This window comes from Setaria viridis, chromosome 9 (genome assembly GCF_005286985.2).
Source record: "Setaria viridis chromosome 9, Setaria_viridis_v4.0, whole genome shotgun sequence".
NCBI classification, from domain to species: domain Eukaryota; kingdom Viridiplantae; phylum Streptophyta; class Magnoliopsida; order Poales; family Poaceae; genus Setaria; species Setaria viridis.
Window position 1 is genome coordinate 11,094,879 of NC_048271.2, and position 22,356 is coordinate 11,117,234.

At 52.8% G+C, this 22,356-nt stretch overlaps 1 protein-coding gene across 1 annotated transcript; it reads left to right on the top strand.

Annotated features, from left to right (window-relative positions):
* The first annotated feature begins 1,253 nt into the window (after positions 1-1,253).
* On the top strand, positions 1,254-3,000 carry LOC117836376 (jasmonate-induced oxygenase 2). The gene is made up of 3 exons (XM_034715785.2): positions 1,254-1,829; positions 2,127-2,454; positions 2,554-3,000. Exons 1-3 carry the CDS (start codon positions 1,366-1,368, stop codon positions 2,818-2,820), a joined length of 1,059 nt encoding a protein of 352 aa, XP_034571676.1. The 5' UTR covers positions 1,254-1,365; the 3' UTR covers positions 2,821-3,000.
* Positions 3,001-22,356: the final 19,356 nt, after the last annotated feature.

Consider the following 22,356-nt stretch of genomic DNA (forward strand, 5'->3'; position numbering starts at 1 on the left):
CGGGGGGGGGGGGGGGGGGGGGGGGGGGGAGGAGGGCTCTATCCCCCTATAGGGGTGCAGTCCATGGAGCTCGGCCTAAGACCATCCTATTATATATTTCTCTAGCCATGGATGAAGGAGTGGAATAAAAAACACAGAGGGGGAAGAAGAGAAAGGAGTGGAATTAAAAAAAACAGAGGGGGAAGAAGAGAAATAAGGAAGGATGAGCAAATAAGCCCTAGGATGCTGCCCACCTCCGCTAAAGTAGATCAATCCAACAAATTCTAGATGATATACATTATTAAACATAAATTATATTTTGCTAAATTAGTAAATATGCATTCATAATTGGCTAATAACTACATGACTTCAGTTTACAGAATTTCATTTTCACAAATTCTATGCCTTCCATATACTGATGAAGGAGCGAAGCCATAAACAATCGAGGCTAGAAGATAACATATGAGTTAATAGGGTCAAAATTTAATTCTTCCTTAATTTATATATATGGTAAAATCATCATTGAAGTTTGTCTACCATTGGGGGCCCAAGCCCCCCCTCTGCTCCTTCCAAGCTTTGCCTAGCATCGATGTAGCAACACTCGAGATCTGAGAGCCAATGTTTTCCTATGAATATTAGGTGCATTAAAATTTGATGGGTTTCTTGTAAAAATCCACATATTTCCTATTAAGCCAACAAACTATGTAGAAAGGAAAATTTAGTGGAATATCCATAACTTCAGCTACGCATGTTTTACGGTACTCTTGCCAACAATGTTGTTCAAAGAATGACATGGTGAATTATTAGCAATGCTGAAATAAGTTAATTAATCGAGGAACTTTTTTTCAGAAAAGGAAAAACGGCTTAAGAATAATATAGAAAACGGAAAGATAATCGGCCTGTTCGCTTCAGCTTATTTAGCCAGCTTATCAGCCACCAAACAATGTTTTCCTCTCACAACAAATCAGCCGTTTCAGCTTTTCAGCCGGCTTATAAGCTGAAGCGAACAGGTCCAATTTTGTTCCATCCATCTAGGGTTCTCAGTTACTCACTGTACTAGATCCCCGGTCCATGAATCACCCATGACGTCACAGGCAAGAACACATGGAAGAGCAAGCAACCACACGTCCGCATCAAAACAGAAACCCTGTTGTTACTATCATCTTTCTGTACCCGGACACATCGGAGATACCAACAAAATTCACCTACAACCCATCCAGATTCATTGAATCCAATCTGCTCAGACGTCCCTTTTAACCACCTTCATTCATCATCGCACGACCCCACACACACACCCGCACTGCATGCGGCGTCCTAGCTAATCAGTCGCTGCTGGCAGCCTCACAAGTCACACAACTCCGACGCAGGAAAGCTCGATCCATCGCCATGGGCGGCTTCTCCATGGATCAGTCCTTCGTGCAGGCCCCCGAGCACCGCCCCAAGCCCACCGTCACCGAGGCCACGGGCATCCCGCTCATCGACCTCTCGCCACTCACCGGCGGTGGCGGCGGCGACGCGGCCGCCGTGGACGCGCTGGCCGCCGAGGTGGGCGCGGCGAGCCGGGACTGGGGCTTCTTCGTGGTGGTGGGGCACGGTGTGCCGGCGGAGACCGTGGCGCGCGCCACGGAGGCGCAGCGCGCGTTCTTCGCCCTGCCGGCGGAGCGGAAAGCCGCCGTGCGGAGGAGCGAGGCGGAGCCGCTCGGGTACTACGAGTCGGAGCACACCAAGAACGTCAGGGACTGGAAGGAGGTGTACGACCTCGTCCCGGGCGGGCTTCAGCCGCCGATAGCCGTGGCCGACGGCGAGGTCGTGTTCGAAAACAAGTGGCCCGAAGACCTGCCGGGATTCAGGTGAATCAACTTGCGCATATTGTTGTTTCTGGCATTGCATATGATCGTCGTGCCAGTATGTTTTGACAATATTTTTGTTTTCATATTTTTGGTGAAGATGGGAAAATCTTTGTTGAAATAATCAGGGAATTTTCACATCTTTTTTTAATCAAAGATAGAATAGGTTCGGTTACTGAATTTTGATGATGGACAGAAAAAGCTGTTTTTTCACTTTCCATCTCAGCGATGTTTTTTTGTGGATGAATTCTCCTAAATTTTTGTCTTTTCATGTTAAAACTTGAACGGGAATTCTCGCAGAGAGGCGTTGGAGGAGTACATGCAAGCGATGGAAGAGCTGGCATTCAAGATACTGGAGCTGATCGCCCGGAGCCTGAACCTGAGGCCTGACAGACTGCACGGCTTCTTCAAGGACCAGACCACCTTCATCCGGCTCAACCACTACCCTCCCTGCCCGAGCCCCGACCTCGCCCTCGGCGTCGGCCGGCACAAGGACGCCGGAGCACTGACCATCCTCTACCAGGACGACGTCGGCGGGCTCGACGTCCGGCGCCGTTCCGACGGCGATTGGGTCCGCGTCAAGCCTGTCCCCGACTCCTTCATCATCAACGTCGGCGACCTCATCCAGGTACAACAAACAAAAACACACGTCATTCTCAAATCTTTTCGTGCTGTTAATGCTCATTCACGAATTGATATCTTACATGAACGACTGAGACTTTTTCAGGTTTGGAGCAACGACAGGTACGAGAGCGCGGAGCACCGGGTTACGGTGAACTCGGCCAAGGAGAGGTTCTCCAGGCCCTACTTCTTCAACCCGGCGGGCTACACCATGGTGGAGCCGGTGGAGGAGCTGGTGAGTGAGGAGGACCCGCCCCGGTACGACGCCTACAACTGGGGCAACTTCTTCAGCACCAGGAAGAACAGCAACTTCAAGAAGCTGAGCGTGGAGAACATCCAGATCGCGCATTTCAAGAGGACCGTCGCCGCCTAGGATACGCACAGAAAGATCCCATATGCTGACTTGCTGATGAGGCGACAGGCGGCCGTGTCGTCTTCAGATTCAGAGACTGGGAGTAAACATTTGTGCGGTGTTCTGTAATCGTGATGTGACGAGAACTTTAGATATATGTTTGGAAATAACAGCCTTGTGTTGGTCTGGCTTATCCGCAAAGTCAAGATTTTCTTCTACATTTTGGGATTATTGTTGGTAAGCATTAAGCAACGTCCAGTTCTTACTTCTTAGCTTGATCAGTGGACGTAGGACCGGCCTCTGATGACAAGGGTGATTTATGAGAAATGTCATGTATATATGTTCCTTTCTAGTCTCGTTCGATTCTCACATTTACGCAGTGTTTTAATTTCCTTTGCCAACAAGCTGCTGCTTCCAGATCCCTCGTGCTACGAGGCCACATCCCTTGTGCTGTTCCTCGAGGAAAAGGGCATGATCTGAACGCCTTCGCCGAGCAGGAACAGAGTATACTACCCGTTTCCATCTTTCGGTTTGCCATATATTTTTTCATCTAGTTTGTTGATTTTGGACCTGCACCAGCTGGTCTGGTCCAATTTTGTCATAGAATCCGTTATTTTTGCAAAGCCACTTGAAGGAGCTAATGGGCCTGTTGGCTTCAGCTTATTCAGCCGGCTTATCAGCCACCAAATAGTATTTTCCTCTCATAACAAATCAGTCGTTTCAGCTTTTCAGCCGACTTATAAGCTGAAGCGAACAGGCCCAATACCGTGTTCGTAGGTTAGAGTACGGAAAAACGATTTTGATTCAAATTCTCGAATCATTTCCGTGAGATGAATCTCCACGATAGATTTGTGCCAAATCTGGCACAAAAAATTTAGCATGCTGGCAGGTGTGATTAGCACCCACAAGCACAAAACTTTCTAGGGTCGGCGGGGGAGCACCCGCCAGCACAGATGCACCCCATCTGTGCTGGCGGGTGGCTTATGTCACCTGCCAGCATAGACCTCGCGCAGGTAAGACCGCGGGCAGCTTGTTCCTCAGCCAACCTTCCATTTGGAGTTTGTTCGAGCTCGGGAAAAGCTCCAAAAACACCAAATCTAAGGGGGAAGGTTTTGCTCTTGATTTCTTTGGAGGAGCTGGCTATATAAGGTGAGTTTGTACCACTCCAACCTTCTTTTTCAACTTCTAACCATCATTAATTGTTTCATTAGGTTGTTATCTAGATTTAGACTAGAAGAGAGATGAGGGAAGCGAGAGAAAATAACTAGAGATGGATTATTTTTCAAATAAAACTCTATGATCATATTATAACCATTACCATGCTATATTTGTCATTTTAATGTAATATAGAATAGAGTTTGATTATATTTTTCCTACTTATTAATTATTACATCTATAATTTTAATTAATGAAGTTTAATTGAGTTTGATTTTCCCCCTTCTTCCTACTAATTATTACATCAATGGTTTAATTGAGTTTCATTTAGGGTAATATAGAATTAGTTTTTATTATATTTCTTCCTACTTATTAGTTACTACATCCATAATTTAATTGAGTTTATAGAATTGCGACCCATAGCTCATTAAATTAGTTAATATAACATAAAATTGTTGTCATAGGTTGTTAAAGATGGATCATAGAGCATAGATGTATGGCATACGGAGACATTCACATACTTTCATGTCAGAGGTATCAAAGTTTGTGGAGGCTGCGGAGAAGCACGCTCGCATTTGCAAGACAAAGCAAATACGTTGTCCGTGTTTTTAATGTAGCAATAATATTGTATGAGAGGATACTGATGCCATCAAGAGACACTTGATAAAGCGAGGTTTTGTGGATGGATATACAATTTGGTCCCACCATGGTGATGCAGGAGGTACTTTCAACAACACAGACATCAATACTAGCTCTAATGAAGTGGGTGGTGATGATGCAAACGAAAATGATCATGTTATGATGGATGATGATTATGACCGTGGAGATCAAAATGGTGATCAAATAGATGCGCGTGCATAGGTGGATGAGGAACGTGATATTGATATGGAAGACATGTTGTGCCACATTGAACCGAAAGTGCTGCTAGAGAGTGCTAAAGGGTTAGAGAATTTTGAGAAACTCAAGAAGGTAGTAAAGGACCGTATGTATGAGGGATGTGGGAAGGAGTGGACAGCGTTACATTTCGTCCTTCATCTTCTGATCCTGAAGGCTAAATTCGGCTGGTCAGACAATAGTTTCAATGATCTCCTTACTCTGCTAGGCAATTTGTTCCCGAAACCTAACTTTGTGCTAAAAAACACATACGAAGCAAAAAAGATTATTAATCCATTGAAGATGCGTGTGCAAAGAAAACATGCGTGCAGGAACCACTGCATATTATACCATGATGAGTATAAGAGGGTATAGGTGACCTCAAGCTCAGCCTGGCTACACTATATTTTGGCTTCAAAATTTAAATTAATCCGGCTACCATTCTTTCAGTAACTAGATTTTGTCTAGTGAAGACCAAGCACAGAACTAGAAAAAGATCTAGAGACAGATGCATTAGTGAATCCCATGGTAGCTAAACAAGGATATATACGGCCAATGCATAAAGCTATAAATGTTTATAGAGAGCGACAAATCAGAGCTTCACTTTAGAATAGTTACAGGGTATTGTGTGACTATAATAGCTGTGTCCTGATCTTGTGTTTCCTCCATTGGATATCTAATCTTATTAAAAATAGCGTGATTCTTTAGAGAAAATCTACAGCCTGAATTCTCATCAGCACGAACACTAGCACCAGCTGGAGCAGAAGAGAAATTAGCACTATTGTTCAAGATCTGATATTGGAAGGTCCTCCTAGCCCTACCCTAAACCTAAGTGCTAAATCAAAAATCAGATGAGTGTTGGAAGCAACATCATACAGGCCGCCCTGCCCCTTCCTCCAGCTTCCCTGAAGCGTCCCCACATAAGTAGAGACTAAATGTGATACAAATATCAGTCCCAGGAGGCTGATAGCACATTTATTCGACAGATAATTCAGTTACCGTACAACTCCCGAGGGAGTGGGCGTGAAAGCCACGCAGCGATAAACAGTAAATAAATAACAGCGGCTAACCAAGCGACTGCCAAAAGACCGCACTCGGGACTACACGGCAGCAGCGGCATCTTGGGCAGGACAACACCACAGGCAGCGTCGGGTGCGGACACAACCTCTACTCGAGGTCTTCTGCGACGAAATCAGGGTCTTCCTCTGTAGCAATGAAGCAAGGGTGAGTACTAACGTACTCAACAAGTCCAACCCCATCCACGGAGGGGATACAAGCAAGTTTATGCACAAGTATAACAAGGGTAGGCTAGGGTTTATTTTGCGGAAAAGCTAATTTTTAACACATGCAGGGGATCGTTTTCGAAAGGGTTTTGTAAAGTTTCCTTTAATACCCGAAACACTGAGTGGGGTTGATCCTACACAAAGGATCCAAGGTTTTATCGCTATCGGACTCCCCGTCCGTCATAGCGCACGGCACAACTGCCGGACTCTTCCAAAATTCTACACACACACACCCACACACGCACACGCACACCTGACATTCTTGCCCAATTGCTAGTTATGTGACCAAGCCGTAACTCGTCCAATGCCGTGGACACGGCTACCCGGATAGGTTTTAACTCTGCAGAGGGTGTACACTTTTCCCACAAGTAGGGTACCGTAGCACAATCACCTTAGTGACGGTACGGATCCTAACAAAGCCATTACCCACCTTAGCTAAGACTGGCTAGTTCTCACGGAAACACCCAAGGGGTTCACGGCTCGTCCTGGAGACCGTAACCGAGACTTAAGTCACCAAGATCTTACTCCTTTTCCATGGGTTCCCGTTGCTCACCAGCACTCCTGAGGACTAACCATCCAGCTAGTGGGATTTATGCTAAGCCGTTGCCCATACAACGGTCGAGTGGTTGCACGATAGTGGAATTAGGCAAGATGACACATCAACTCGGTCCTTAATCACGACAGGATGGATATCTCCCGACACTGCTCAACCACCAAGGTACGAGCACAACAACATGGCATCCCACACGAGGAACACCTCATCCATCCCGTCTACACATCCTTTTTCCCCAACCCCAAAACCATCTTTCTTGCGTGGACACACACACACACATTCATTTTCCGAATACACTATTGTAATAATGATTGCAGTTGAGTAATAATTTCCTAAGCGTTCTAGCAGCGGCTATCATCTAAACAGAGCGAGTCATATTTAGAGATAAGCACAGGACAACAAGGAATGTTCATAACAATCAAGGGGTGGCTATCCAACCATGTCTTGCGGTGAAATAATATGCATTTTGTAAAACAGGGCAATAGGTTGTGTTTGAAAAACTGGGTATTAAGTATGCATCAAAGGGTGAGATTGGACTTGCCGTCTTCAAAGCCTTCCGGGAGTTCCGGCTCGCGGTACTGGTCCTCGGGCTCGGGCTCGCGGTCAAACTCTTCCTCGGGCTCCTCCTCGGGCAATCCGCGATCTACGGCACACACAAATAGACACACAAATAAATAAAAGAGAAACGATTTTTAACCGTGAGCTCCGAACAGGAAACGCGAACGGAAAATAGGTAGAGGGATTATTTTTGGGAATTTTGGATATAGATCGGCGAAAGTATTCTGGAGGATGACGTGGTAAAATTTGGGATTAATTGGAGGGAGTTTGGCGCATGAAATGACGGGTTAAACATTGATTAGGGGCTTAAATGGAGGTTTAGGGCTGATTTTTAATACACTAGGGACCTATTTGTAATTTCTTTTGGAAGTGGAGGGGCTTATGTGTAATTTGGGGAAACTTGAGGGTCGGATCGAAATTGAAAGGCTTTTATCTCTTCTTCTTCTTCCAGGAAGGAAAAGAGAGAGAGAGGAGTTGGGGGGGGGGTCGGCGGCGACCGGCCGGCGGGGCTCCGCCGGTGGCGAGCCTCGGGCCGGGGGCAGTGGTGGAAGGGAGTTCCATTTGGCCCCTCACCTCGGAGTCTCGGCGCGGGAGGAGGGCGGCCGGCGATGGGATTTTGGTGGCGGCGGCTCGGGTGGAGGAGGTACCGGCGGCGGCGGCTTTGTGGCGGTGGCGGCTCACGGCGGCGTTGGTGGCCGGAGTGGGGGCGTGGCAGGTGGCGGTGGTGATGGGTAGGGGAGAGACCGGCGAGGGCCGGCCCTTTTATAGGCGGCAGGGGAGGCTCCGGTGGTGGGGGACCGGATGGCCGGCGTGCGGCGGAGTGGGCGGCGGGACCGGCGCACGGGTAGGGGCCGGCGGTGGCGTGCGGGTGGCGTGCGGGTCAGCCGGGACCGGTGGCGGCGCCGGCGGAGGCGACGCGCGGCGCGCCGGCTGGGGCCGGGCGGACCGGCGCGACGCGCCAGGCGTGGGCGCGGCCGGGTTCAGGCGCGGGCGGGGTCGGGCGCCAGGCGCTGTGCGGAGTGGCCGGCGGGCCCAAGGTAGCCGGGCGGCGTGGCTCCAGGAGGGAGTGGCGCCGGGTAGTAATGGTGGGGGGGCCGGCCGGGGAGTGGCGCCAGGAAGAGAAGAAGGAGAGAGAGAAGGAGGGAGGAAGAAGAAGAAGAAAGAGGAAGGAAGAAGAAAGGAAAAAGAAAGGAGAAAAAGGAGAAAGAGAAGAAAAAGGAAGAGACCGGCGGTACTCGCGGTACGCGGTTGGAGCACGCGCACGGCGTCTGACACCGGCACGCGGCGAGATTCACGGGCCCAGATAAAAACGCAGGTGGGGGTCGGCATGGGTACCGGGACGGCGAAATCGCCGGGAAGGGTTCCGATTTCCTGGAGCTCAGCGGTAAAAGATTTTAAAGACGGTTTTAACGGGTGATTTTTGTTAGTGATTTTTGCGGGCGTTACAAACCTACCCCACTTAAATTGAATCTCGTCCTCGAGATTCGACTGAGTCCTGAAGAGATGGGGAAATTCTTTCTTTAACGCGTCCTCGCGTTCCCACGTGGCCTCTTCTTCGCCATGCCTGCTCCACTGTACTCTGCAGATCCGGACTGCTGTATTCCTTGTCCTCCTGGTGACAGTGTCCAAAATCTTGACAGGTACTTCTTGATACCGAAGGTCCTTTTGTAGGTCTATTGTTTCCACCGGTACTTGTTCCTCCGGTACTCTCAAGCATTTTCTTAGCTGGGAGACATGGAATACCGGGTGTATATCCGACATTTCTTCGGGCAGTTGGATACGGTATGCTACGGCTCCCACTCTCTTTAACACCTGGTACGGTCCAATGTACCGAGGGGCTAGCTTTCCTTGCACCTGAAACCTTCGCGTACCCCGAATTGGGGATACCTTGAGGTAGACAAAATCTCCCTCATCGAAGCACAATTCTCATCTTCTTTTGTCAGAGTAGCTCTTCTGTCTGGACTGTGCAGCCTTTAACTTCCCTCGGATTTCTGCTACACGGTCTTCTGCTTCCTTGATAAAAGCTGGTCCAACCAGGGAACGCTCTCCGACTTCTGACCACATCAGAGGGGTCCGACACTTTCTACCATAAAGGGCCTCAAATGGTGACATGCCTAGACTGGCTTGGTAACTATTGTTGTATGAGAATTCTGCATAGGGTAGACTTTGTTCCCAATCCTTTCCATAGGTGAGGACACACGCCCTTAACATATCCTCCATGATCTGATTTACCCGTTCGGTTTGGCCATCGGTCTGGGGGTGATAAGCTGAACTAAAATCCAGTTTGGTGCCCATGGCTTTGTGTAAGCTCCTCCAAAACCTAGAGGTGAACTGAGTTCCTCTATCCGAGATGATTCGGCTGGGCACACCATGCAGCTTCACTATGTTGTCGACGTAGAGTCGAGCCAGTTTTTCTCCACGTAAGTGGTCCGTACAGGCAGATAGTGGGCAACCTTGGTGAGTCGGTCCACTATTACCCATATGGAGTCATTCCCCTTCTGGGTTCTGGGCAAGCCTACTACAAAATCCATGCCGATCTCATCCCACTTCCAAACCGGGATAGGCAAGGGTTGTAGCAAGCCGGCTGGCTTCTGGTGCTCGGCCTTGACTCTTTGGCAGGTATCGCACCGGGCGACAAACTGAGCTATGTCTGCCTTCATCCCGTTCCACCAGTATTTCTGTTTTAGGTCCATGTACATCTTAGTGGACCCGGGGTGAATGGAGTATGCTGAGTTATGGGCTTCATCCATGATGGTCTGCTGGAATTCTCCGTCCTTAGGGACACAAATTCTATTCTTATACCACAAGGTTCCCTTGTCATCTACCCTGAAATCTGGGGCTTTATTTTCTCCGGTCTGCTTGCGGATTTTTACTAGATCTTGGTCTGAACCCTGGGCTTCTCGGATTTTATCCTCCAATGTGGGCTGGACACTTAGCCTATGGCTAGCATTCTGGGGAATGATATGCACATTCAACCGGGCCATTTCCTCTCGTAGTCGGGCATTCTTGGGTCCGGGCTGTACATAGGACTTTCTGCTTAGGGCATCAGCTACAACATTAGCCTTGCCGGGGTGGTAATGGATTTCCAGGTTGTAGTCCTTTACCAGCTCTAGCCACCTCCTCTGCCTTAAGTTCAGATTAGGTTGGGTAAAGATGTACTTTAGGCTTTTATGGTCGGTGTAGATTTCACACTTATTCCCAATCAGATAATGTCTCCAGATCTTGAGGGCATGCACTACGGCTGCAAATTCTAAGTCATGAGTTGGGTAGTTCTGCTCATGGGGCTTAAGTTGTCGGGAAGCATATGCCACAACCTTCCCATCCTGCATGAGGACACAACCTAATCCTTGCCGAGATGCATCGCAGTAGATGACGAAGTCTCGCTGGATATCTGGCAAGGTCAGTACTGGGGCTGTTGTCAATCTTTTCTTCAGCTCCTGGAAACTCCGCTCACATGACTCGGTCCAGGTGAATTTCTTGTCCTTTCTGAGCAACTCTGTCATGGGACGGGCTATCTTGGAGAATCCCTCAATAAACCTCCGATAATATCCAGCTAAACCCAGGAAACTCCTGATTTCACTAACATTAGTGGGCTGCTGCCAGTTGGAGACGGCTTCCACCTTCTCAGGATCAACTGCTACTCCTTCCGCGGTCAAGATATGACCAAGGAATGCCACTTTCTCAAGCCAAAATTCGCACTTGCTGAATTTAGCATAGAGTCGGTGGGCCCTTAGTTTTTCCAAGACCACCCGTAAGTGGTGTTCATGCTCTTGAACACTCTTGGAGTAAATAAGTATGTCGTCAATAAAGACTACGACAAACTTATCTAACTCGTCCATAAACACCTTGTTCATGAGGTTCATGAAGTAAGCAGGTGCATTGGTCAATCCAAAGGACATCACTGTAAACTCAAATTGACCATAGCGGGTGACAAAGGCGGTCTTCGGGATGTCGCTCTCCTTGATCTTGAGCTGATGATACCCCGATCTCAGATCTATCTTGGAGAAATACTTGGCTCCCTTTAATTGGTCAAACAGGTCATCTATTCTAGGGAGGGGGTACTTGTTCTTAATGGTGACCTCATTTAATGCGCGATAATCCACGCACATCCTCATACTCCCATCTTTCTTCTTGACAAAAAGCACGGGGGCTCCCCACGGGGATGAGCTGGGCCTGATAAAACCACTCTGTTGCAACTCTCCCAACTGTTTCTTCAGCTCGGCTAACTCTGAGGCTGCCATTCTATAGGGTCTCTTGGCTATAGGGGAGGTCCCGGGGACAAGGTCAATTACGAACTCTATGTCTCTGTCAGGGGGCATTCCAGGTAATTCCTCAGGAAAGACGTCCGGGTACTCACTCACTACCGGGACTCCTTCTAAGGTCTTAGTCTCCATGCTGAACACCATGAGGTCTGGACCACTTCCCTTAGTGTGACAGGTCACTTGCACACCCTCTTGATTGGTCAGGTGCACTACCTTATCAGCACACCCTATATGACTGTCATGCAGGCTTAACCAGTCCATCCCAAGGATCACATCTATCCCCTTAGACTTAAGTACTACTAGATCCGCTAGAAACTCTACCCCACTTAAATTGATCCTTACCTGAGAACAGCCTAGTCGACACTGAATGTCGGCTCCAGGCGTCCGGGTTATTAGGGGTACCTTTAGTAGTACTGTAGGTATGTGGTGCTTATCCACAAAGCTTGATGATATAAATGAATGTGATGCTCCAGAATCGAAGAGTACTGTTGCCAATACTGAGCTGACTAGAAACTCACCGAGTACAACGCCCTGAGCTTCCTGAGCCTCTTGCGCGCTGATGTGGTTGACGCGGGCTCGTCCAAACGACTGCTGGGGCTGCCTCATCTGCTGGCTGTTGTTGTTGTTGTGGCTGGGGTTGTTGCTGCGGACGGGAACACGGTTGGCTCCTGACACTACTGCCCTTGGCCCAGTCACTGCGTTGGAGAAGACTGATGCAGCTGGCTTGGTGGCGTAGGGGCAGTTGGCAATGAAGTGCCCTGGCTCACGGCAGTTGAAGCATGCCCTGCCGTTGTTGGTGACCTGACTGGCGCTGTTCTGTGGGGCCTTGACAGGGTTCTGGCTTCTGAATGGGGCATTGGTCTGATGGGAACCGGAGGCTTGAGACTGGGTCCGGTACTGCATGGGAGCTTGGGACCTGGGCATGGGGTAACCAAAGCTTCTTGGTTTCTGGAACCTGTCCTGCTGGTGGGCCTTGCTGTCCAGGAACCGTCGCTTGTTATCCCTCCTTTCATCCGCCTTGGCTCTCTCAGTCAGAATGGCCATGTTCATCAGGGTGTTGAAGTCAGGGTAAATCTGAGGGGTAAGCAGGGTCCTCAGTTCCGCGTTCAAGCCCTTCTTGAACATGTCTTGCTTCTTCTCATCCTTGTCTACTTCTTCTGGAGCATAGCGAGCCAACTCCATGAACTGGTAGGTGTACTCCTCCACGGACTTGTTGCCCTGGCGCAGTTCACGGAATTCATCCGCCTTGCGCTTCATGGTAGCTGCAGGAATGTGATAGCGGCGGAACTCTGTCACAAACTCATCCCAGGTGATAGTGGAGGCATCCTGGGCGGCCGTGCAGTAGTTCTCCCACCAAGCTAAAGCAGTCCCAGTGAGCTGGTGTGCAGCCAGGAGAACCTTGTCCCTGCTCTCACAGCCGAATGGCTCTAGCTTCCTCTGAATGACCCGCAGCCAGTCATCCGCGTCCAGAGGGTTGACAGACCCGCCAAAAGTGGGTGGCTTGGTCCGGAGGAAATCCGTCAACTTCTCATTCATATTCTGCCCGCGGGGCCTCTGGCGAGTCACGGCGTTGGCTAAAGCTTCCAGCAGAAGGGTCTGGTTGTTCATCACTTGAACCAGATCGATGACCGGTGGGGGCGGTGGCTGCTGCGTTCCCACTTGGCTTTCTCCCCTTCCTTCTGGCTGGCTTACTTCCTGCTCCTCAGGGAGTACCGCCGGGGGCGGCTCCTGCCTTTCAGGCTGCCTCTCTGCACTGGGGGAGGCATGAGCCTGACTTGGGGAAGTCCTGGTGGCACGCTTGGGCGGCATCTGCAGATTGAGGGAGACCTTTTTATGAGAGTATGATTTGGATTTTAGTGATCTTTAAAGTGGTTATTTCGTATTTTCGAAGAGACAGAATCCACCTCCTGCCGACAAGCACACAGACTAACAAGCAACAAACACAAGCGATTTTATTTATTTTGCCACGGGGGTACAACACTGCTGGGGTAAGGCCAAAACACGCACTACACAACCGGTTACAGCAACACAACTGAAGGGGTGCAACTCTAAACTGTGGACCATGACGGCTTCATCCCTTGGGCAATTCTGGCTGGGCATACTACTCGCGGGGCGAGTCTTCTCCCTGGACTGAGTGATCTTCTATCGGAAGGAGAAGGGCCAGCACCTCGTCCTTCAGAGTCCCGCCCGTGGGAGGGGTCTCGGGAACCACTCCATCCGACACCTCGGAGTCCCTTTCTGAAGGTGGTGGTGCCGGGGTGGCATCCGGGCTTTTCCGTTTACTGGGCCCTGGGGCAATGGGAATTCCTTCAAGGATCGGGGCCTCGTCGTCCTCGATGGCCACCATCCTCCTTCTGGCACGAACGGTGAGGTGGGCATCCTTCAGCTCCTTGGAGTGCCGATCCTCAGCCTCCTTGAGAGCCTCAACGGCAATGGCCTCATTGCTTTGAGCGGCTGCGGCTCGGGCTTCGGCAGCGGCTAACTTTACCTGAAGCCTCCTCACCATAACTTCTGCGTCCTCGGCCCTACGGGTCTGCTGCTTCAGCTTAGCAGCCTGTTCGTCGTAGAGCTCGTCCAAGGTGAGAAGGTAGGCAGCCATGTGCAGCACAGTGGGGTCATCCTCGCGCTGTCCACGTCCTTCCAAGGTCCGTACCCGGGCTAGCCAAACCGGGCGGTTTTTCTTGACAGGCGGGTAGAACCTCATCGGGGTGCGGCCGATATGCCTCTCATAGATCTGGCACAGGAAACGGAGCGCCTTCCGGGCTGCCACTTGATAGGTATCCTTGTGCCGGAAGCCGGTGGCAGTCACATTCCATGGCTGGATGTCCGGATAGCGGTTACTCCGTCCGATGTAGATAATCATCTCACACCGAGGGGTCCCACGGTCCTCGTACTCCCTGCTGGTGTACTCCGGACGCTCGTAAATCCCGAGACGGTCCATGCAGGCGAACAGCAATTTGGGAAAACCAGGCTCCTCCAGGCAATGGCTGTTGACCCATCCTTCCACGGCCATCTGGAAAAGATCCGGGGTACAAATTAGTTTCACAATAGAGCAAAGGTAGGAAGAAATTTTGTAATTCTTTTGTTTTGGTCAAAAAGGGCTAATCCGGTCCTAAGGTCGCGTCCTACAGCCAACGACGGCTCTGATACCACCTGAAGCGTCCCCACATAAGTAGAGACTAAATGTGATACAAATATCAGTCCCAGGAGGCTGATAGCACATTTATTCGACAGATAATTCAGTTACCGTACAACTCCCGAGGGAGTGGGCGTGAAAGCCACGCAGCGATAAACAGTAAATAAATAACAGCGGCTAACCAAGCGACTGCCAAAAGACCGCACTCGGGACTACACGGCAGCAGCGGCATCTTGGGCAGGACAACACCACAGGCAGCGTCGGGTGCGGACACAACCTCTACTCGAGGTCTTCTGCGACGAAATCAGGGTCTTCCTCTGTAGCAATGAAGCAAGGGTGAGTACTAACGTACTCAACAAGTCCAACCCCATCCACGGAGGGGATACAAGCAAGTTTATGCACAAGTATAACAAGGGTAGGCTAGGGTTTATTTTGCGGAAAAGCTAATTTTTAACACATGCAGGGGATCGTTTTCGAAAGGGTTTTGTAAAGTTTCCTTTAATACCCGAAACACTGAGTGGGGTTGATCCTACACAAAGGATCCAAGGTTTTATCGCTATCGGACTCCCCGTCCGTCATAGCGCACGGCACAACTGCCGGACTCTTCCAAAATTCTACACACACACACCCACACACGCACACGCACACCTGACATTCTTGCCCAATTGCTAGTTATGTGACCAAGCCGTAACTCGTCCAATGCCGTGGACACGGCTACCCGGATAGGTTTTAACTCTGCAGAGGGTGTACACTTTTCCCACAAGTAGGGTACCGTAGCACAATCACCTTAGTGACGGTACGGATCCTAACAAAGCCATTACCCACCTTAGCTAAGACTGGCTAGTTCTCACGGAAACACCCAAGGGGTTCACGGCTCGTCCTGGAGACCGTAACCGGGACTTAAGTCACCAAGATCTTACTCCTTTTCCATGGGTTCCCGTTGCTCACCAGCACTCCTGAGGACTAACCATCCAGCTAGTGGGATTTATGCTAAGCCGTTGCCCATACAACGGTCGAGTGGTTGCACGATAGTGGAATTAGGCAAGATGACACATCAACTCGGTCCTTAATCACGACAGGATGGATATCTCCCGACACTGCTCAACCACCAAGGTACGAGCACAACAACATGGCATCCCACACGAGGAACACCTCATCCATCCCGTCTACACATCCTTTTTCCCCAACCCCAAAACCATCTTTCTTGCGTGGACACACACACACACATTCATTTTCCGAATACACTATTGTAATAATGATTGCAGTTGAGTAATAATTTCCTAAGCGTTCTAGCAGCGGCTATCATCTAAACAGAGCGAGTCATATTTAGAGATAAGCACAGGACAACAAGGAATGTTCATAACAATCAAGGGGTGGCTATCCAACCATGTCTTGCGGTGAAATAATATGCATTTTGTAAAACAGGGCAATAGGTTGTGTTTGAAAAACTGGGTATTAAGTATGCATCAAAGGGTGAGATTGGACTTGCCGTCTTCAAAGCCTTCCGGGAGTTCCGGTTCGCGGTACTGGTCCTCGGGCTCGGGCTCGCGGTCAAACTCTTCCTCGGGCTCCTCCTCGGGCAATCCGCGATCTACGGCACACACAAATAGACACACAAATAAATAAAAGAGAAACGATTTTTAACCGTGAGCTCCGAACAGGAAACGCGAACGGAAAATAGGTAGAGGGATTATTTTTGGGAATTTTGGATATAGATCGGCGAAAGTATTCTGGAGGATGACGTGGTAAAATTTGGGATTAATTGGAGGGAGTTTGGCGCATGAAATGACGGGTTAAACATTGATTAGGGGCTTAAATGGAGGTTTAGGGCTGATTTTTAATACACCAGGGACCTATTTGTAATTTCTTTTGGAAGTGGAGGGGCTTATGTGTAATTTGGGGAAACTTGAGGGTCGGATCGAAATTGAAAGGCTTTTATCTCTTCTTCTTCTTCCAGGAAGGAAAAGAGAGAGAGAGGAGTTGGGGGGGGGGGTCGGCGGCGACCGGCCGGCGGGGCTCCGCCGGTGGCGAGCCTCGGGCCGGGGGCGGTGGTGGAAGGGAGTTCCATTTGGCCCCTCACCTCGGAGTCTCGGCGCGGGAGGAGGGCGGCCGGCGATGGGATTTTGGTGGCGGCGGCTCGGGTGGAGGAGGTACCGGCGGCGGCGGCTTTGTGGCGGGTGGCGGCTCACGGCGGCGTTGGTGGCCGGAGTGGGGGCGTGGCAGGTGGTGGTGGTGATGGGTAGGGGAGAGACCGGCGAGGGCCGGCCCTTTTATAGGCGGCAGGGGAGGCTCCGGTGGTGGGGGACCGGATGGCCGGCGTGCGGCGGAGTGGGCGGCGGGACCGGCGCACGGGTAGGGGCCGGCGGTGGCGTGCGGGTGGCGTGCGGGTCAGCCGGGACCGGTGGCGGCGCCGGCGGAGGCGACGCGCGGCGCGCCGGCTGGGGCCGGGCGGACCGGCGCGACGCGCCAGGCGTGGGCGCGGCCGGGTTCAGGCGCGGGCGGGGTCGGGCGCCAGGCGCCGTGCGGAGTGGCCGGCGGGCCCAAGGTAGCCGGGCGGCGTGGCTCCAGGAGGGAGTGGCGCCGGGTAGTAATGGCGGGGGGGCCGGCCGGGGAGTGGCGCCAGGAAGAGAAGAAGGAGAGAGAGAAGGAGGGAGGAAGAAGAAGAAGAAAGAGGAAGGAAGAAGAAAGGAAAAAGAAAGGAGAAAAAGGAGAAAGAGAAGAAAAAGGAAGAGACCGGCGGTACTCGCGGTACGCGGTTGGAGCACGCGCACGGCGTCTGACACCGGCACGCGGCGAGATTCACGGGCCCAGATAAAAACGCAGGTGGGGGTCGGCATGGGTACCGGGACGGCGAAATCGCCGGGAAGGGTTCCGATTTTCTGGAGCTCAGCGGTAAAAGATTTTAAAGACGGTTTTAACGGGTGATTTTTGTTAGTGATTTTTGCGGGCGTTACATTCCCCCAGCCGCGCCGCCGCCCGAGCCAGCCATCGGAAGCCCGCGCGGCTAGCGACCACGGCGGCAGCGGGGCGTCCTTCTTCTCCTCCCATCCCTTGCGGGCGCGACCGCCTAGGCTGCCGGAGGGGGCCGCCGTGTGGCGGCACACGGCGGGGCCAGAGAGGCCGGATCCGGTGGCCAAGATGCTAGATCCGTCGTCTGGCGCGGCGGTGGCTGCCTCCCCCACACGGGTCGACGCATCCTCCCCGGTGCGGTGAGGGCCCCGCAGGATCTGGCACCTGCTCGTGGGCGGGCTGTGGCAACGTTGGCGGATGACAGCGGGGTAGGAGCCCGGAGGGGCTTGGTGTGGTGGCGCACGGAGGAGGTCACCACGGGGAGGAGGAGGATGCGAAGGAGGGTGCGGGAGTGTATGGCGGCGGTCTGAACGCCCGCCTTGGCCTCGTGCCCGTGGGGGATGAGGCTGGCGCTGGGACCCTTGGCACTCGAGGAGGATGGGGAGGAGGATGAGGAGGAGGATGGAGGAAGACTCCCCTGCGCATCCAGGCGGTGCCCACGGGGGCCAAGAGCGGCGGTCGCCCGCGGGCGGTGACGTGCTGGGCCGCTCGAACGGCGGGCGCGATGTCGTGTGGGAAAGGAGGAGAAGGAATAGGAAGGAGGAAGAGGTGTTGCAGGAGGAGGAGGAGGAGGAGGAAGAAGAAGAGGAGATGGAGGAGGAGCGGCCAGCGAAGCAAGAAGGCCGGCGTGTTGCGTTGCCGTCAAGGCTCGAGGCGAAACGCAGTGTTCAGCGGCGGCGCGGTGCCACGGCTGCGGGTGGCCTGCGTGGGGCCTCGCCGATGGCGCCATGGCGGTGTGGCTAGTGGTGGCATGCACAGGGGGAGCCGGCTGCTCCATGGAGGTGGGGATGGTGCCTTCAGGCCACGTGATTGCGGCGACAAGGGCCGCTTGCCAACTACGCAGAGGACAGCGCCGCAGGATCCCGTGACCGTGTGCTGTGAGGAGACCGGCACTACAGGCCGGCATGTGGAGGAGGCTGGTAGCCACCGTTCGGGGCACGTGAGTGGAGCCGCTAGAGGAGGATATGCAGAGGTCGTGCCGGAGGAGACAAGGAGAAGTACGGTGGCTAGCGGCGACATGTGGAGCACGGAGGTGGAGGCTTGGCAGCGAGTCGTGTGGAGGCGTGGTGGCGGCGTCGCCCTAGCTAGGCGGCTCTGGGTGGCCTACGAGCACCAAGCTAAGAATGTGCAGCGACGGATTGGTATGCTCCGGGCGAAAGCCCTCACCGGCCTTCGTACCAGTGTAGATGACAGGGGTGCCCTACGGCGTCGCTCTTCCCTGTTAGGGGTGTCATCTTGGAGCTATAACCCTCCTGCATGGGGTTCCTTCAGGTAAAAACCCAGTCCTGTTTGTGGACGAGCGACGGTGGCGCCATTGGCATTGTTCTCTCCCTGGAGGCGTCATCTCTGGAGACCCGACTCAACTTGGCATCGCAGACTCATTGGACGGCAACAGCTGGTGGTGGCAATCCCGCCGTGCGCAAGCATGAAGGGAGCTGGCGAGCTCACGTGGTGGCAATCACAGTCATGTAGCGGCCGAAGGTTGTTGTGCGGTTCTCAGTTGGCTGCTCGCAGCGGATCACAGCGGCTGGCATTGCTTGGCAACGGTCAGTGCGGCATGGGACTGCGTTCGAGGACGGCGCTTGCGGCAACGACATTGTGGGATGACTTGGGTTGCAGCGGACCACGGCGGGTTTTCTCAGCTCGGATGGGCCACCCGGTGTGGAACATCGTCGGAAGACGGTGCAAGCGACAGACTTGGCTTGCTGAAGTGGCAGCGAAGGCTATGCGCGCGGGTGAAGCAGCGAGGAGATGCCGACCTGCGGCGGTGGCCCGGCTATTCGACGGAGATCTGGGGAAGCGGGGCAGTATTGCTCACCACTCCGGCAATGATATAAGAAACGGATATGTGGCTGGAGTTCCGGGACGGGAGTGGCGTGGCCCCGCGCGAGAGCGAGATGGAGTCCAACGGCGAATGTGGCAAGGCCCCGTGCGTTGTGTACCGTGGCAGCGGCTGCGAGGAAGCCTGCGAGAGATCCGGATCCGGTGATTTCACTCTGTTAGGTGGTGTGTGGTGTCTGTAGTGGTACTTCGGCGGAGGGTCTCGCATGGCGGCGGCCTCCTCAGTGGGGTGCAGTCCGCTTCCGTCAGATTTCCGTCGACGCAAGGCCGCTCATGAAGATTTCGGCGATACTTTGAGGGTGTGTAACGCCCGCAAAAATCACTAACAAAAATCACCCGTTAAAACCGTCTTTAAAATCTTTTACCGCTGAGCTCCAGGAAATCGGAACCCTTCCCGGCGATTTCGCCGTCCCGGTACCCATGCCGACCCCCACCTGCGTTTTTATCTGGGCCCGTGAATCTCGCCGCGTGCCGGTGTCAGACGCCGTGCGCGTGCTCCAACCGCGTACCGCGAGTACCGCCGGTCTCTTCCTTTTTCTTCTCTTTCTCCTTTTTCTCCTTTCTTTTTCCTTTCTTCTTCCTTCCTCTTTCTTCTTCTTCTTCCTCCCTCCTTCTCTCTCTCCTTCTTCTCTTCCTGGCGCCACTCCCCGGCCGGCCCCCCCGCCATTACTACCCGGCGCCACTCCCTCCTGGAGCCACGCCGCCCGGCTACCTTGGGCCCGCCGGCCACTCCGCACGGCGCCTGGCGCCCGACCCCGCCCGCGCCTGAACCCGGCCGCGCCCACGCCTGGCGCGTCGCGCCGGTCCGCCCGGCCCCAGCCGGCGCGCCGCGCGTCGCCTCCGCCGGCGCCGCCACCGGTCCCGGCTGACCCGCACGCCACCCGCACGCCACCGCCGGCCCCTACCCGTGCGCCGGTCCCGCCGCCCACTCCGCCGCACGCCGGCCATCCGGTCCCCCACCACCGGAGCCTCCCCTGCCGCCTATAAAAGGGCCGGCCCTCGCCGGTCTCTCCCCTACCCATCACCACCACCACCTGCCACGCCCCCACTCCGGCCACCAACGCCGCCGTGAGCCGCCACCGCCACAAAGCCGCCGCCGCCGGTACCTCCTCCACCCGAGCCGCCGCCACCAAAATCCCATCGCCGGCCGCCCTCCTCCCGCGCCGAGACTCCGAGGTGAGGGGCCAAATGGAACTCCCTTCCACCACCGCCCCCGGCCCGAGGCTCGCCACCGGCGGAGCCCCGCCGGCCGGTCGCCGCCGACCCCCCCCCCCCCAACTCCTCTCTCTCTCTTTTCCTTCCTGGAAGAAGAAGAAGAGATAAAAGCCTTTCAATTTCGATCCGACCCTCAAGTTTCCCCAAATTACACATAAGCCCCTCCACTTCCAAAAGAAATTACAAATAGGTCCCTGGTGTATTAAAAATCAGCCCTAAACCTCCATTTAAGCCCCTAATCAATGTTTAACCCGTCATTTCATGCGCCAAACTCCCTCCAATTAATCCCAAATTTTACCACGTCATCCTCCAGAATACTTTCGCCGATCTATATCCAAAATTCCCAAAAATAATCCCTCTACCTATTTTCCGTTCGCGTTTCCTGTTCGGAGCTCACGGTTAAAAATCGTTTCTCTTTTATTTATTTGTGTGTCTATTTGTGTGTGCCGTAGATCGCGGATTGCCCGAGGAGGAGCCCGAGGAAGAGTTTGACCGCGAGCCCGAGCCCGAGGACCAGTACCGCGAGCCGGAACTCCCGGAAGGCTTTGAAGACGGCAAGTCCAATCTCACCCTTTGATGCATACTTAATACCCAGTTTTTCAAACACAACCTATTGCCCTGTTTTACAAAATGCATATTATTTCACCGCAAGACATGGTTGGATAGCCACCCCTTGATTGTTATGAACATTCCTTGTTGTCCTGTGCTTATCTCTAAATATGACTCGCTCTGTTTAGATGATAGCCGCTGCTAGAACGCTTAGGAAATTATTACTCAACTGCAATCATTATTACAATAGTGTATTCGGAAAATGAATGTGTGTGTGTGTGTCCACGCAAGAAAGATGGTTTTGGGGTTGGGGAAAAAGGATGTGTAGACGGGATGGATGAGGTGTTCCTCGTGTGGGATGCCATGTTGTTGTGCTCGTACCTTGGTGGTTGAGCAGTGTCGGGAGATATCCATCCTGTCGTGATTAAGGACCGAGTTGATGTGTCATCTTGCCTAATTCCACTATCGTGCAACCACTCGACCGTTGTATGGGCAACGGCTTAGCATAAATCCCACTAGCTGGATGGTTAGTCCTCAGGAGTGCTGGTGAGCAACGGGAACCCATGGAAAAGGAGTAAGATCTTGGTGACTTAAGTCTCGGTTACGGTCTCCAGGACGAGCCGTGAACCCCTTGGGTGTTTCCGTGAGAACTAGCCAGTCTTAGCTAAGGTGGGTAATGGCTTTGTTAGGATCCGTACCGTCACTAAGGTGATTGTGCTACGGTACCCTACTTGTGGGAAAAGTGTACACCCTCTGCAGAGTTAAAACCTATCCGGGTAGCCGTGTCCACGGCATTGGACGAGTTACGGCTTGGTCACATAACTAGCAATTGGGCAAGAATGTCAGGTGTGCGTGTGCGTGTGTGGGTGTGTGTGTGTAGAATTTTGGAAGAGTCCGGCAGTTGTGCCGTGCGCTATGACGGACGGGGAGTCCGATAGCGATAAAACCTTGGATCCTTTGTGTAGGATCAACCCCACTCAGTGTTTCGGGTATTAAAGGAAACTTTACAAAACCCTTTCGAAAACGATCCCCTGCATGTGTTAAAAATTAGCTTTTCCGCAA

Excerpts from the sequence above, each read along its gene's own strand:
- LOC117836376 (XM_034715785.2), top strand. The coding sequence starts at position 1,366 with ATGGGCGGCTTCTCCATGGATCAGTCCTTCGTGCAGGCCCCCGAGCAC. Across the intron at positions 1,830-2,126 it reads GAAGACCTGCCGGGATTCAG|AGAGGCGTTGGAGGAGTACA; the intron begins GTGAATCAACTT and ends GAATTCTCGCAG. Across the intron at positions 2,455-2,553 it reads ACGTCGGCGACCTCATCCAG|GTTTGGAGCAACGACAGGTA; the intron begins GTACAACAAACA and ends AGACTTTTTCAG.